The following is an 11,987-nucleotide window of genomic DNA, read 5'->3' on the forward strand; positions in this document are numbered from 1 at the left end:
AAGTGTGCGCGCGTGTCGTGTAAGAAGAGGCAGCTGCTAGTCAGCTGTCACGTGTTGTTTCTTCCCGTGTGTTGTTTCTCTTGCGTATTTAAATTAAAAGGAATAGAACGAGCACCTCAGTGCGTATGATCGAGTTACAAAAAGAGCGACAGCGGTCGTTAATTTTGACAGTGGACGTTATTCTCGGGTCTCTTGAACTAAACAAGCGCCTCACTTACATGACCTGTTCACGCTCAGAATATTGGGACAGCCATGTGTTCCACGAAGAATTACTTGGCCTCATCTGTAGCAGCAGCCTCGAAAAACAGAAATGACCTCCAGGCTTTCATCATTTTCGCACCCAACGCCTTGGACGTCAACACAGTGGCTAATCTTGACATCAGTTCCTGCTGCACCTCTTCCTAAACCTTTTAGGTAATTGAAAATATAAAAGTAAGTCAATAAAATAAAAGCATGAATAAATATATAAATAAATACAAGCTATTTGTGTGCGAATATATTTAAAGAATGAAGAACTAGGTACCTGATAAGCACACAACTTTTTACAAACAACGCTATCGTAGGGTACATAATGCTATACTAGCTTTCATAAAATACTTCGCTTAATTATGCTTGAGTTAATGTACGAGAAACATGACGCATACGACATTTATTTATACGGTCAGCACTTGCGATTCCTGCTGTGATTGTCATGCCGAGTCAAATATAAGTTTTCTGTTTGAATTCAGTCAACCATTGGGCAGTGTAGCAGTTACTATATTATATTTCGTTTGTACAATGTCGTATGACAAGATGTATGCTTGTGATTCGGCATCTGCCTTGTTTATGACTGGCTTAACCGATGCCTTTTCATTATAACTGTCTGGCTGGGCAGTCGGCCATGCTGCTATCGTTCAGGCTATGGATGCTGCATGGGAACTTGCCCGAGTTTTCCGAGATGGACAACCCAGCTTCGTTCTCCAAGGTGTTTTCGACGAGGTGAGAAGAACACTGCGATTGCAAACACCTAAGCGACAGGTATTACAGAAGCCTGCGTTAACTATGTTGCGCTTGTGTTAAGTACGTACATAATGAAATGAAGTGATCCGCCATAAGGCAATGATCAATGTATTACCTAAACTAAAGAACGGCAGCAAGGAAAGCATGCATTGATTTTGCAGCAGGACTAATATGAAAAGTACGTAGAGATGCATCGCGAGTAGCAGATCTCCTTCTTTTTCATCGGTCTTTTTCTTTACGGTTAGCTTTAGCAGAAAAGACGGCGCTTCACTCAAGTGACGCCAAGCAAAAAATAGCACGCAGTCGGCGACACAGTTTGCCTCTAACACACGTATAAGCTTGAGTATAAATAGGTTCCCTTTCGCAGTTTTTAATAGCTACCGAGAAATAGGAATAAAAGGCAACGAAAGCAGACAAATGCTGGAACATTACAATTTAGGCGTAATGCAACATTTTTGCACGACATTATTATGTTATATGAGTGTCCACTGTGCTTAGCTGCACACTGTAAGGAAAGAGGGCCCGCATTCACAAAGAGCTCTTAGGTTAGAATTGGTCGTACGAGCAATTGCCAGCCAACCCTGATGCTAGATTAAAGAACGCGGTCGACCAATGGCGAGCAGCACTAACGAATTGTGAGTTTTGTGGACACGGCCCCATGTTCAATACGGGAAGAGCAATTGCTTCAGCGAGTGGTATTGAAGCACTCCCTATGTTAACATGGACGAAGGGAGACAAAAAACAAGAAAGAAACACTTCAATTGAGAAATAGATACTTATTTCGCGTTTTTGTTTGTTGAATTAATGGTAATACTTACCACTAGGTAACAGAGAAGTAAGTCACTGCATTTTGTTATCACTGCGAGCCTAGGCCCATCCCTCCTCGTCATTACTTCTCATATAAAACTAGAAAAAAAAACTGCAAGAAAGCAACAGCCAGGACAACGACGAATTGTGCATATCAATGCGAGAAGCAGTCACCATGTGACACTGCATTTCTCTTCTCCTTTTTCCCCCTTGCCAGGGTGTTGACGTACAGCTACCTTTGCGCCTTCAACGCCTGGCTCCTCATGTTCCCACGCACGTTGTCGTACGATTGGCAGATGGGCAGCATCCCCCTTGTGGAGTCACCATACGACCCCAGGAACCTGTCGACTATGGCATTGCTGGCAACGCTGGCAGCACTCGCCTGGCGGTCGTTACTCGCTTCACACGCGAGAGAGGTCAGTTAACTTCTGCCTTTCCGTGCAGTAATCCTCGTGTATTACCTCTGTCTCCCAGGAAGACTCCTCCTTGATAAGCGTCACGTATCTATCGCCTGTGTGGCGAGACATGCGAAGTCGCAGGCTTTAAAAAGAAAGCGAAACATGCTCATTTTTGATACGTCGAGTCCTTACTTGTCGCGTCAGTAGATGCACGGTGTTGGAGTTCCTTGGATATATGCAGCATCTTTTTTCTCTGTACAGGTTTTTTGCAAAAAGTGCATCGAACTTGCCGGTTATGCACAGGAGTTCCTAGGTGAGGCTGGTAAACTTTGCCGTTAATTACGGGAACTTGAGAGGAATACATTACAAAACTGCTTAACTTTTTTCATTGGCCTTCGGAGCAATTATTTCAGTGGCAAATTTGGAGGCAGACACAATTTAGTACACCCTCACTTTTTAGGCATCTTGATAATAGAACACAATTCAAGATATTCCTATTCAAATTTCAAAGAAAAATCCGAGCAATACTGAAGCTGAGTCCAGGAGCGGCGTTTACATGGTCCACGTGAAAAACAACAGTAAGACGTCCCACGACGAAATGCGCTGCGTAGTTTTAAACATACCATCTCAGCCACTGAAGGCAGGTACTGATATTATTCAATCAATCAATCTTTTTATTTCATTGTCTTTGATGTTTTCCAGAAAACAAAAAGCAGTCCAAACGACTGCTTAACAAGCTTCACCAACCCTAAAAGATACGACAAAGCCTTGTTTTACAGACACGCTTATACCAATGTGTGCTATATCGTACCAGTCGTACAGAACACATTTGCCGGAAAGCAGGTGCGGTTGTGTGCCGCGTCTGGATTTCAAACATCGTGAAGATATGTTCAACTATTGTTTCACACTACTTTACGGGGCGTTTCCATCTGACGTAGCAGAGACACGCTTTCGAGTTCAATATTACCTCGATTGAGCTTTGAATTTCGATGAAGAAAATCTCGAATTACAGTGCCATTTCCAAGATACTTAAAAATGGGGTTGTGTTAAAACATGATTTCGTCTAAATTTGTTGTTTACAAAGCTGCGACCCGGGAATTTCGCAAAACTAATAATTGATTTTTTTTTCCATTACACCACTGAAGCTCAAGTTATTCGCGGCCAAGGATGTCGCCCTGGCCAAGAAACTCCTTTGCGACGACGTCACGTTCGGTTATATTTATACAAATTTTGCATGAATAATCTACATAGCCCAAAAAACACGCCCTGCATACTTCTGCAGCTACGCATAAGTGATACCTAGCTGCATCAATAGCAACACGTTGGTTTTGCGCTCTGCTTGAGGTTCCCGTTTGATGATTTCGAACTCTGTGACACACGGGATGTTATATCACTATTAGTCGCGACCATCGATGGGCGAGTCGAAGGCGTCGGTCACGGCTTTAGCGTGGGTGAGCAGACTGTGTCGGACCCCCGCGGCACTTGCCTAGTGTGGTCCAAGGAATGGTTCCGCACCAGAAATTCGTCTACTGGAGGTAATAGAGATTGTTCATCGGTAAACACGTTTCGTCGAGAACATGGTGACCAGTCGTGGCTATCCAATACATATAAGTGCGTAAGCCAATTTATCGATGCGCAGGCGCTGTTCGTAAGTTGCGACTGGAGCGAGGTTACTTACAGTACGTTCGAGGAGGGTCTGTATTTTGCATGTTATCACCCAGCCGTGAGCGTTAGCTTCTGTATACTGTCCAAACCGATATCTTAAAATAAAAAATGGCAGCAACAGCATGTAATCATTCATTGGTTTGTGGCTGCTATAGCAGCATCTACATCACCGCCGCCAAGAAGTACACCGAGTTGCTTCGTTCCCCTTGGAAGGAATCTGAGGTGGGCCTTGTGGTGAAGCATATAGTGCAGGAGCCACTGGGGGAAATGGTGTACAAGTATTCCTAGTCGCCGCCTATTTCTTGCCAGGTGACACCCGGTTGGGCCAAATCTACGAAGAGCGTGCCTTTGCGGGAGCATTTCCGTAAATTGCTTTCACAGTTTTACAGTGCTTAAAGCGCAACAAGCAAATTGGCCGTGAAAGCCAACAGAAACGCTGCTCGATAAAACCACGCCGCAGCTACAGCACAAAATGGCAGTAGCTAATTTCAACGAGCGCATCAAGTTGCGCGTGGGTGGGAAAAATTAAAAGCATTATCATTGGTTGGAGCACCGTCCTCAATGGCGTAACAAAAGAAATAACGCAAAACATATTAAGGGCCGGGATCAACGGATATACCGAAATTATGCGACTGCAACAGCGCTTCCGTCTTAGTTTCAATGAAATATATATATATATATATATATATATATATATATATATATATATATATATATATATATATATATATATATATATATATATATATATATATATATTACCTACTGTACTGGAGCCACTAAAAGCGGCTACAGAACAAGAGCCTCAGATTCACATCGACGTTATATTGTGCGGCGATAAAACTGATCCCCTACCGCTACGAAGGTCGTAATGTCATCGCACTATATAGTAGTCTTTCTAGCCTCTTTAATCCGTGTAGCATTCACACTGTCGAAGTGGCAGACCACAAATTCTTTGTAGAGCCAATGTTGCGTCGGATGTGGCTGAAATAAAGCAGCAGTAAAGTTGCACTTTTCACAATAATACATATACAGCAATAACAGCATCTGCAGCATATACAGCAATAATACAGCAAACACTGTACATTGATTGGAGCGAGCTCATACGGAAACTAGTGCACCCAACCATAGATGGACAATGTTTTCTTAGTTTCGCTTGTCATTAGCTGACGATAGCCCAAATTCAATTTTGTAAGCTATCCAGAACAGTTAGTAGTGGGCTTTCGCCTTAGTTACCACTTCGTTAGGTGTGGTGAAGGGTCAGCGCACGGACGGCTGCTAATTACGGTCTCTTCGTCGACGCGAACCGCTCCGAGAAGTTGGACGCTGATTAGACGAAGCCCTGTCGTGCGCTGCAGAGTGCGAGGCTCCCGTGTCTCGCAGAGCTGGTCGGAGCCGTAATGCGAGTCTACCCATAATGCATTCACAACAGTGCCTCTCTCGCGCGAGAGTTTACCGGCCAACCCAGGTATTGGGCTACGCGGCGGGTCACGGTAGCTAAACTAATCCGAGAACCACGTTCTGTTTATTTAACATCGCTGCCTAGAGGTCACAGGGGCGCTCTCGTGTGCTTTCCGGGAAACGTCACTTCTGCTTTGTCTGATTCATTGCAAACGGCGGTGAGCGTCGCAAACAGTGTAGGAACCAAAGGCGCACAGGGCACGAGGCATGCAAATTTATTTTACCCGTGAATCCACAAAGTGTATGTACAAGGATGAACGAGACGGGAACCAGAGGGCCCGGTTTTCGCTAGCCACAGCCATGTCAAGGTAACAGATAAGGAAGCCAACGAATGCATGAGGAAAATTGTTTGTATTATTTAATGTAAGTGTAGAAAATATTAGACGAATGTCAGTGAAAGTGGACGAAGAGAAAAATTGCTTGCCGCCGCTGGGAACTGAAGCAAGCGTTGTTGTTTTTTTCATTCACTTTATTTCCTTCTGCGTCATCATTTCCACGCTTCAATTAAAAACTGCTAACCATTTGCACTACAGTCGAGCGCCTCTACCATGAACGTCACTACAACGAAGTGACCTGTATAAGGAAGGAATGATTCTGTTCCAGTTCTATAGTGAGCGGTGTGGTGCGCGACCTTTACAATGAATTGACCTGTATAACGATCGTGTGAATTCGGAGGCCCCAAGCATTTCGTTATAAAGGACTTTGACTGTATACTTGGCTTTGTTATCTGTTGGCTTCATATGGTTTTCGCTAACAAAATAGGGCCTCTCAGTCCCCCTCTCATTCAGTGCATAGCAACTTCGCAAGGTTCGATACCCTCGCCAGCATGCAAGGATTTTGCTCCTTGAAGTTCAAGTGCAGGGTGACGCCATCAGCCGAAAGGGTTTCACATCCGCCCCGTTGGCCTTGAATAGCGCCGGCTCCCAGGGTGGCTTCCGTTTGCATGTAAACACCGAGGAACGCGCAAGTAGGAAGAGCATCCACCGTAGCACAATTGGTAGCGTGCCGTACGCGCAGGTTGTGGGTTCTGCTCCCACCGGCAGCTAGTTATTTTTTCCACTTCAGTTTCCCTTTAACGTACCGTTATTCATTTAAATTAAAAAAGTATAAACAATTTTCTCTGTGTTTTTCTCGGATTCATTATATGTTGGCCTTATAAGTACAAGTGTAGCACTCAGGACAAGAGGGGATAAAAATGTAAACCCGGAAAAAGCACGAAGACCATTGACTCAAGTACCGTTAAATACAAGTGGAGAATGACCACAACTAGAGGGAAATTTAACAAAAGCAAATGCGTAGGAAAAGAGCAAAGAATACACGGTATCTACGCTTAGGAGGCAAATAAGCCACATGCCACTCTGGCTGCGGAAAGGCAGCATTTTGCTAGGCTTATGGGTTTTCTGTCTTTTTTTTTTGATCGTATATCAAAGATCTGTTGTATATTATACGACGGGATACCCTTCTAACTAGCGTACCAGACTGCATAGACACCTACTGGGCGGTGGCCTTCCAAAGTGCTTCCGGCATTGCATTAGGTTAGTTCATAGAGCTGCTAAACACCTACCTTGGCTCCACTTATGTGCAGTGGAATGGGGACGTCTCTTTACAAAACGATGGTATTTGCACTGTATCTTACATTGTTCCCGTTTTGAGTGACATTTGCTTAGCGAAATTAGATAGTGTTGCAACAGCGACTAACACACATGCAAATACTACGCGTGCTTAGACTTGTTGATAACTTTTTTCGTAATCTTAGAACGTGATGAGAAAGGCTTCCTTAAACTAATTTCAGTTTTTCGTCTGTGCCTAGCACCTTTAATAGTGGCTCCCGAGCTTCCTGTTCACTGCCATTTGCGTTTTCTTGATTTAGGGCTACTTTTCTCATCGAACCAGGTAAGCTGGAAATTCCAGCCTAGAGCAAAAAAAAATTAAAAAACGGGTCTTAAAGTTTTATTTTTCGTATTCTCAGCTCGTAAAACGCAGCATCATTCATTCAACCTTTGACTATGCCTTAAAGAAATGATGCGTTCATCGGCTAACAAAGAGCTGGTTCGTCGCGTAAGCACGATACCCGCGAGCAGTGCTCTCTGCAGTTCTAGAAAAGATGCTTAAGTTGAAGAAGCAAGACGCTAACGCCAACCGTGTGAGAGCGCAAGAAGGTACAAGGAATGTGTCCTCTATTCCTCATGTAGATTACGTTTCTCATAACCTGAAGAAACTGGCGGAAAGGGCGGGAGTAAAGGTGGTTCTTACCGTACCGGAGAAGCTAACAAAAAATCTTTAGAGCGGTTAATAAAGAAGACAGCGAATCTGTGTGTACTAATAATTACCGCGATCAGCCTGCACCGTGCTCTCAAAACTTGGACTACGCAATGACTTTGCACTGAGGCGCGTCATACATAAGCCAAGTGGGACAATGCCTAAATGACAGATTGAAAGAACATAAGTCCCACACAAAAAAAATATATATAATATCAAGGCATCTGGGTAGTCGTTGTAGGGACTGAGGCTGCACATCGTTATGGGAAAGAAACTAGCATCATGTCCAAGTCAACAGAAAAGCTAACGAGGGAGATCGTTGAAGCCCTAGAAACGGGAAAAGCTGGGTGATTGTTGTGTCAGCAAGCCGTGGGTCGTGGTCTCACAGAAATACGTGAGTAATAATAATAATAATAATAATAATAATAATAATAATAATCATAATAATAATAATAATAATAATAATAATAATAATAATAATAATAATAATAATTTTATTTCTGCCTCAAACAATATAGACAGGGGGAGCTGCAGAAAAAGCTGTCGTAAACAGCTTGACTCGGCCGCAGCCCCGAAATACAAAGCAGCAGCGACAGGCAATCGCATCGCAGACATGATGGCTTCATGAGAAAAAAAAAACATAGCAAGAACACACGAAGACTAAACAAAATCTTATCTGCACTTACATGTGCAGAAACCAAGTTGCTTCGTCACAAGCAGGATTAGACTTAACATAATCGGCAAATAACATTAATCAAATAACAGCACAAATGACAAAGAATAATGGACACAATAAATATTGAACTAAGAAAACATCCTATATTAAGCACTAACTCTACCTAATGATTATTCAGTGGCACATTCCTTTGCGTATGAATTGCATATGGCACGTATATCTCGTTGGGTACAGGTACACAAGTTGATGTTAGCAGATTCGTACGCGTTCAGTAGGGAAGGAAGGGTGTGTTGAAGGCGCTCTTTCCCGGTATTGATGCGTGCTGTTGGCACCAACCAGTTTTCGGGGTGTCTGAAAGGGTAACTCTTTTTAGTTTCTTGTAAGTTGGCTAGGTGCCGAATGTTACTTATATTATTTCTTGTTTCTATTTTAAAACGAACGCAGAGCCGATACTGATAGAAATTAAAAAATTTTATTATACCAGTTTCAAGAAAAAAGTGTTTGGTGGCTGCTCCGTAATTTGCATTAAAGACATTGCAATGAAACTTTTTTTTCAAAATATAAATTTTCTGTAGGCAGGACGGTGTTGCAGGGCCCTATACCAGCTCGCAATAGTTAATGCGCGAATAAAATAATGAGTTGTAGAGAAGCAGTTTAATTGGTTTAGGAAGAATGTATCTAATGCAGACAATTGCGCCAGTTATTCTAGCTAACTGCTTGACAACTTGGTCCACATGTGCTGTCCATGACATAGTTGAAGAAAATACTACACCAAGACATTTAAAATGGTCAACTATTTCTATTTGTTTGGAGTTAAATAGGATACTTTTGTGAGGAGGAACCAGTTTATTTTTCCTCCTGAAGATTACCGCTTTTGTCTTGCCCTCATTAACGCGCATATGATTAGATTGGGACCATTTTTCCAGCGAGATCATCGTCGTGTTGCACCATTATATCAGTTCATGAATGTCATTTCAGGAGAAAAAAAATGCATGTATCGTCTGCATATATTATGAATCTGGCATTTGGGTTAATGTTTACAATGTCGTTAAGGTAAATGGTGAAAAGTAGTGGTCCTAAAATACTGCCTTGTGGGACACCACGATAAACAGGTTTTACTTGTGAAGATGCATTATGTATGCTAACCGTTTGTTGCCTTTTAGACAAGTAAGATTTTATTAGTTTTGCAGCCTGTCCTCGGATTCCGTAGTACCATAGTTTCTCTAGAAGTAATTCATGGTTCACAAGATCAAACGCTTTTGAGAAGTCGACGAACATTCCAATCACAAAAGATCAGTTTTCAAGTTGTGACAGAATATACTCTTTTTGTTCTAAGAGCGCCAGTTCAGTAGATTTGTTTTTTCGGAATCCGAATTGACATGGTGTTAGCAAATTGTATTTATCGATAAATTTAGTAAATCTAGAGTGCAAAATTTTCTCTAGTGCTTTGGAGAAGACAGGTAGTACGAACACAGGTCTATAATTGCCGAAATCATTTCTATCTCTGTTTTTAAATAAATTTAAATTCCTTGCAGGAACCATTTTTTATGCGACTTTGGCTTGACCATATGATGTTTTTTCATGTCTCTTATATTTCCCTATCTTCAGTTTATTCATGTTCAACTAGCACTTAGTCTGCCCATCCAGTGAATAAACATTCAGTTGTTAGTGCGCCCTGTGTACGTGCCGTTCTTCTTCGTCTGGTCCCTCGAGTTCTCTGACGCAATTTCACTACGTGGCTGATCAAAGAAGTTTCGATGTGCATGACAAACTCCCGGGACACAACCGATGCCCTAGCCGAGGCCTCAGAATAAATTTCGGCTACCTTTCATTCTTTATCGTGCAGCGAAACCTCGACGCACAACTGTTGCTGTTTCGCGTGCGAAGCATTCAGAGGGCGGCACCACAGAGGCTTCCAACTCCTGCTGGGAGGAAAAGCGCACGGAGCTGTCGCGGCTCAGCTGCTAACAAAGAGCGTGTGTACACGTGGTTGCGGGACACATGCAAATGAGCAGAGCGGGAGAGGAAGTTTGGGGTGAGGAGAGGAGTGTAGAGAGCTTAGAGGAGAGTGCTGAACGCTGGCCGGAGAATGGCGTTCGGTGAAATGGCTCGTAAGTTAGGGCCGCTTATCGAGTTCTGGCACCGAGCAATTTGCCCCGGACACGCTCGCTTGGCGCGACCGGGGAACGTACCGCTTCGTCGAGCGCCCGCGCTCGTCGGCTGGAGGAGGGCGTGCACGATGGCACCCGTCTTGCTGAGAGGGGTCGATGAGGGAACGGCAGGTGATGAGCCACAGTGACGAGACGTTTCATCGGAAGATTTGCAATGCTCTTTCTATTGAGGTTTGACCCGACAGCCTACAATCCAAACAATGTTCACGCGTCATGAGTCGCACAAATGCACGTGTACAGCTAGAAATATGCCCGACTATGACGGCCAGCTAGGGATCAAGGACTGCAGTGCCTGCTAGAAGGCTACGTTTAAACACAGGGATGACAAACGCCAAAGCATACTTTTTTATGGTAACCATCCTTAAGACGATCTAATCTTAATGTATCATCAAAATGTTAGAAGAGGTACTTAGCCACATTACCGATATATTACCATCTCGGACATTTATCTCCGCAAAAATGAGCTGTGAAATTACATTGTGGTATCAGGTCCTAAATGGAAGGCCAATGCGTTTAGTCGCAGTTTCGGGCCCGGATAACTTGAAACTGGTAATAGTGTCAGCATTGGTGCTGTGAGGGAAAGATGTGAGCGTTGTCTCACTTTAGTTTAGCAAATTCGATGTGTGCCAGAAGTAATTAACCTCTGCTAAATATCATTATGTGTAGGTGAAATCTGCACATTTGCAGTGATCCATGCACCTTTCTTCTCTTCAAGTGCTTTACCTGAAGATGTGGAACTATGATCTGCGCCACGCTTGTTTTACTTTTTATGGCCTAAAAGTTGCAGAACAAGGCGCATATCTGGCGTAAATGTGTTATTTAGCATTTAGCTCAGCATTCTACATCTCACTCGACCTGCGTTTCACGCTACTCTTTATATGCAAGGGCGCACAACGAAAGGTACAGTGCAAGCATTCTACACGTGTGTACCTGCTCTTCTTTTCATCAAGGACGATTACCGGCGGATTCCCGAGAGGGACGGTCGCATGGCTGAAGAAGGCTGCGGTGAATCCTGCCCTGCTCGCCTGTTGCCCCTGCTGCTCACCGTGCTGCCTTTTCTGCCGGCGTCGAACCTGTTCGTGTCTGTCGGCTTCGTGGTTGCAGAGCGGGTGCTGTACATCCCCAGGTACGTTTCTTACTTGGAACGGCAGAACGTTGAGCTAATCGTGAGGATACATGCTGGAAAAAGTTATATCCGCCGTGACTACCTGAGCCCAACGCCGCCCCCCTCCCTCCCGTTCCCCACGGCCTCTCGCGCGATGGAAAACTGCGGGTTTGCTTTCCACTTTGTCCTTCGGGCACGCCAGGTTGGGCTGCCCTCGCGTGCTTTCCCCCGCACGCACAGCATACGACGTGCTGCAACACTGTTATCGCCCTTGAACTTTATACGGAACACCACGGTGACGCCGACACCGACGGCAAAATATTCCTGGAGTGTCCATCTAACTGAAATAAAAAAAGGAAAATGCGGAAGCTAAAAAGCTTTTGGTCTTGCGCGTGGTAGGGTTCTATGCCTCAATGAAGGTCAGCGTGAGGCAAAGCACTTTTTAC

The 11,987-nt window shown here is 43.9% G+C and overlaps 1 protein-coding gene across 1 annotated transcript in view; it reads left to right on the forward strand.

The window, feature by feature from the left end:
- The first annotated feature begins 880 nt into the window (after nucleotides 1-880).
- LOC142559380 (protein O-mannosyl-transferase TMTC1-like) overlaps nucleotides 881-11,987 on the forward strand; it is an 88,362-nt gene continuing 77,255 nt past the window's right edge. Inside the window, exons 1-3 of the mRNA XM_075670984.1 lie at nucleotides 881-978; nucleotides 2,024-2,222; nucleotides 11,387-11,562. Coding sequence (XP_075527099.1) covers nucleotides 881-978; nucleotides 2,024-2,222; nucleotides 11,387-11,562 — 473 coding nt within the window. The remainder of the gene's footprint in view (nucleotides 979-2,023; nucleotides 2,223-11,386; nucleotides 11,563-11,987) is intronic.

Source organism: Dermacentor variabilis, chromosome 10 (genome assembly GCF_050947875.1).
Source record: "Dermacentor variabilis isolate Ectoservices chromosome 10, ASM5094787v1, whole genome shotgun sequence".
In the NCBI taxonomy this organism is placed as follows: Eukaryota; Metazoa; Arthropoda; class Arachnida; order Ixodida; family Ixodidae; genus Dermacentor; species Dermacentor variabilis.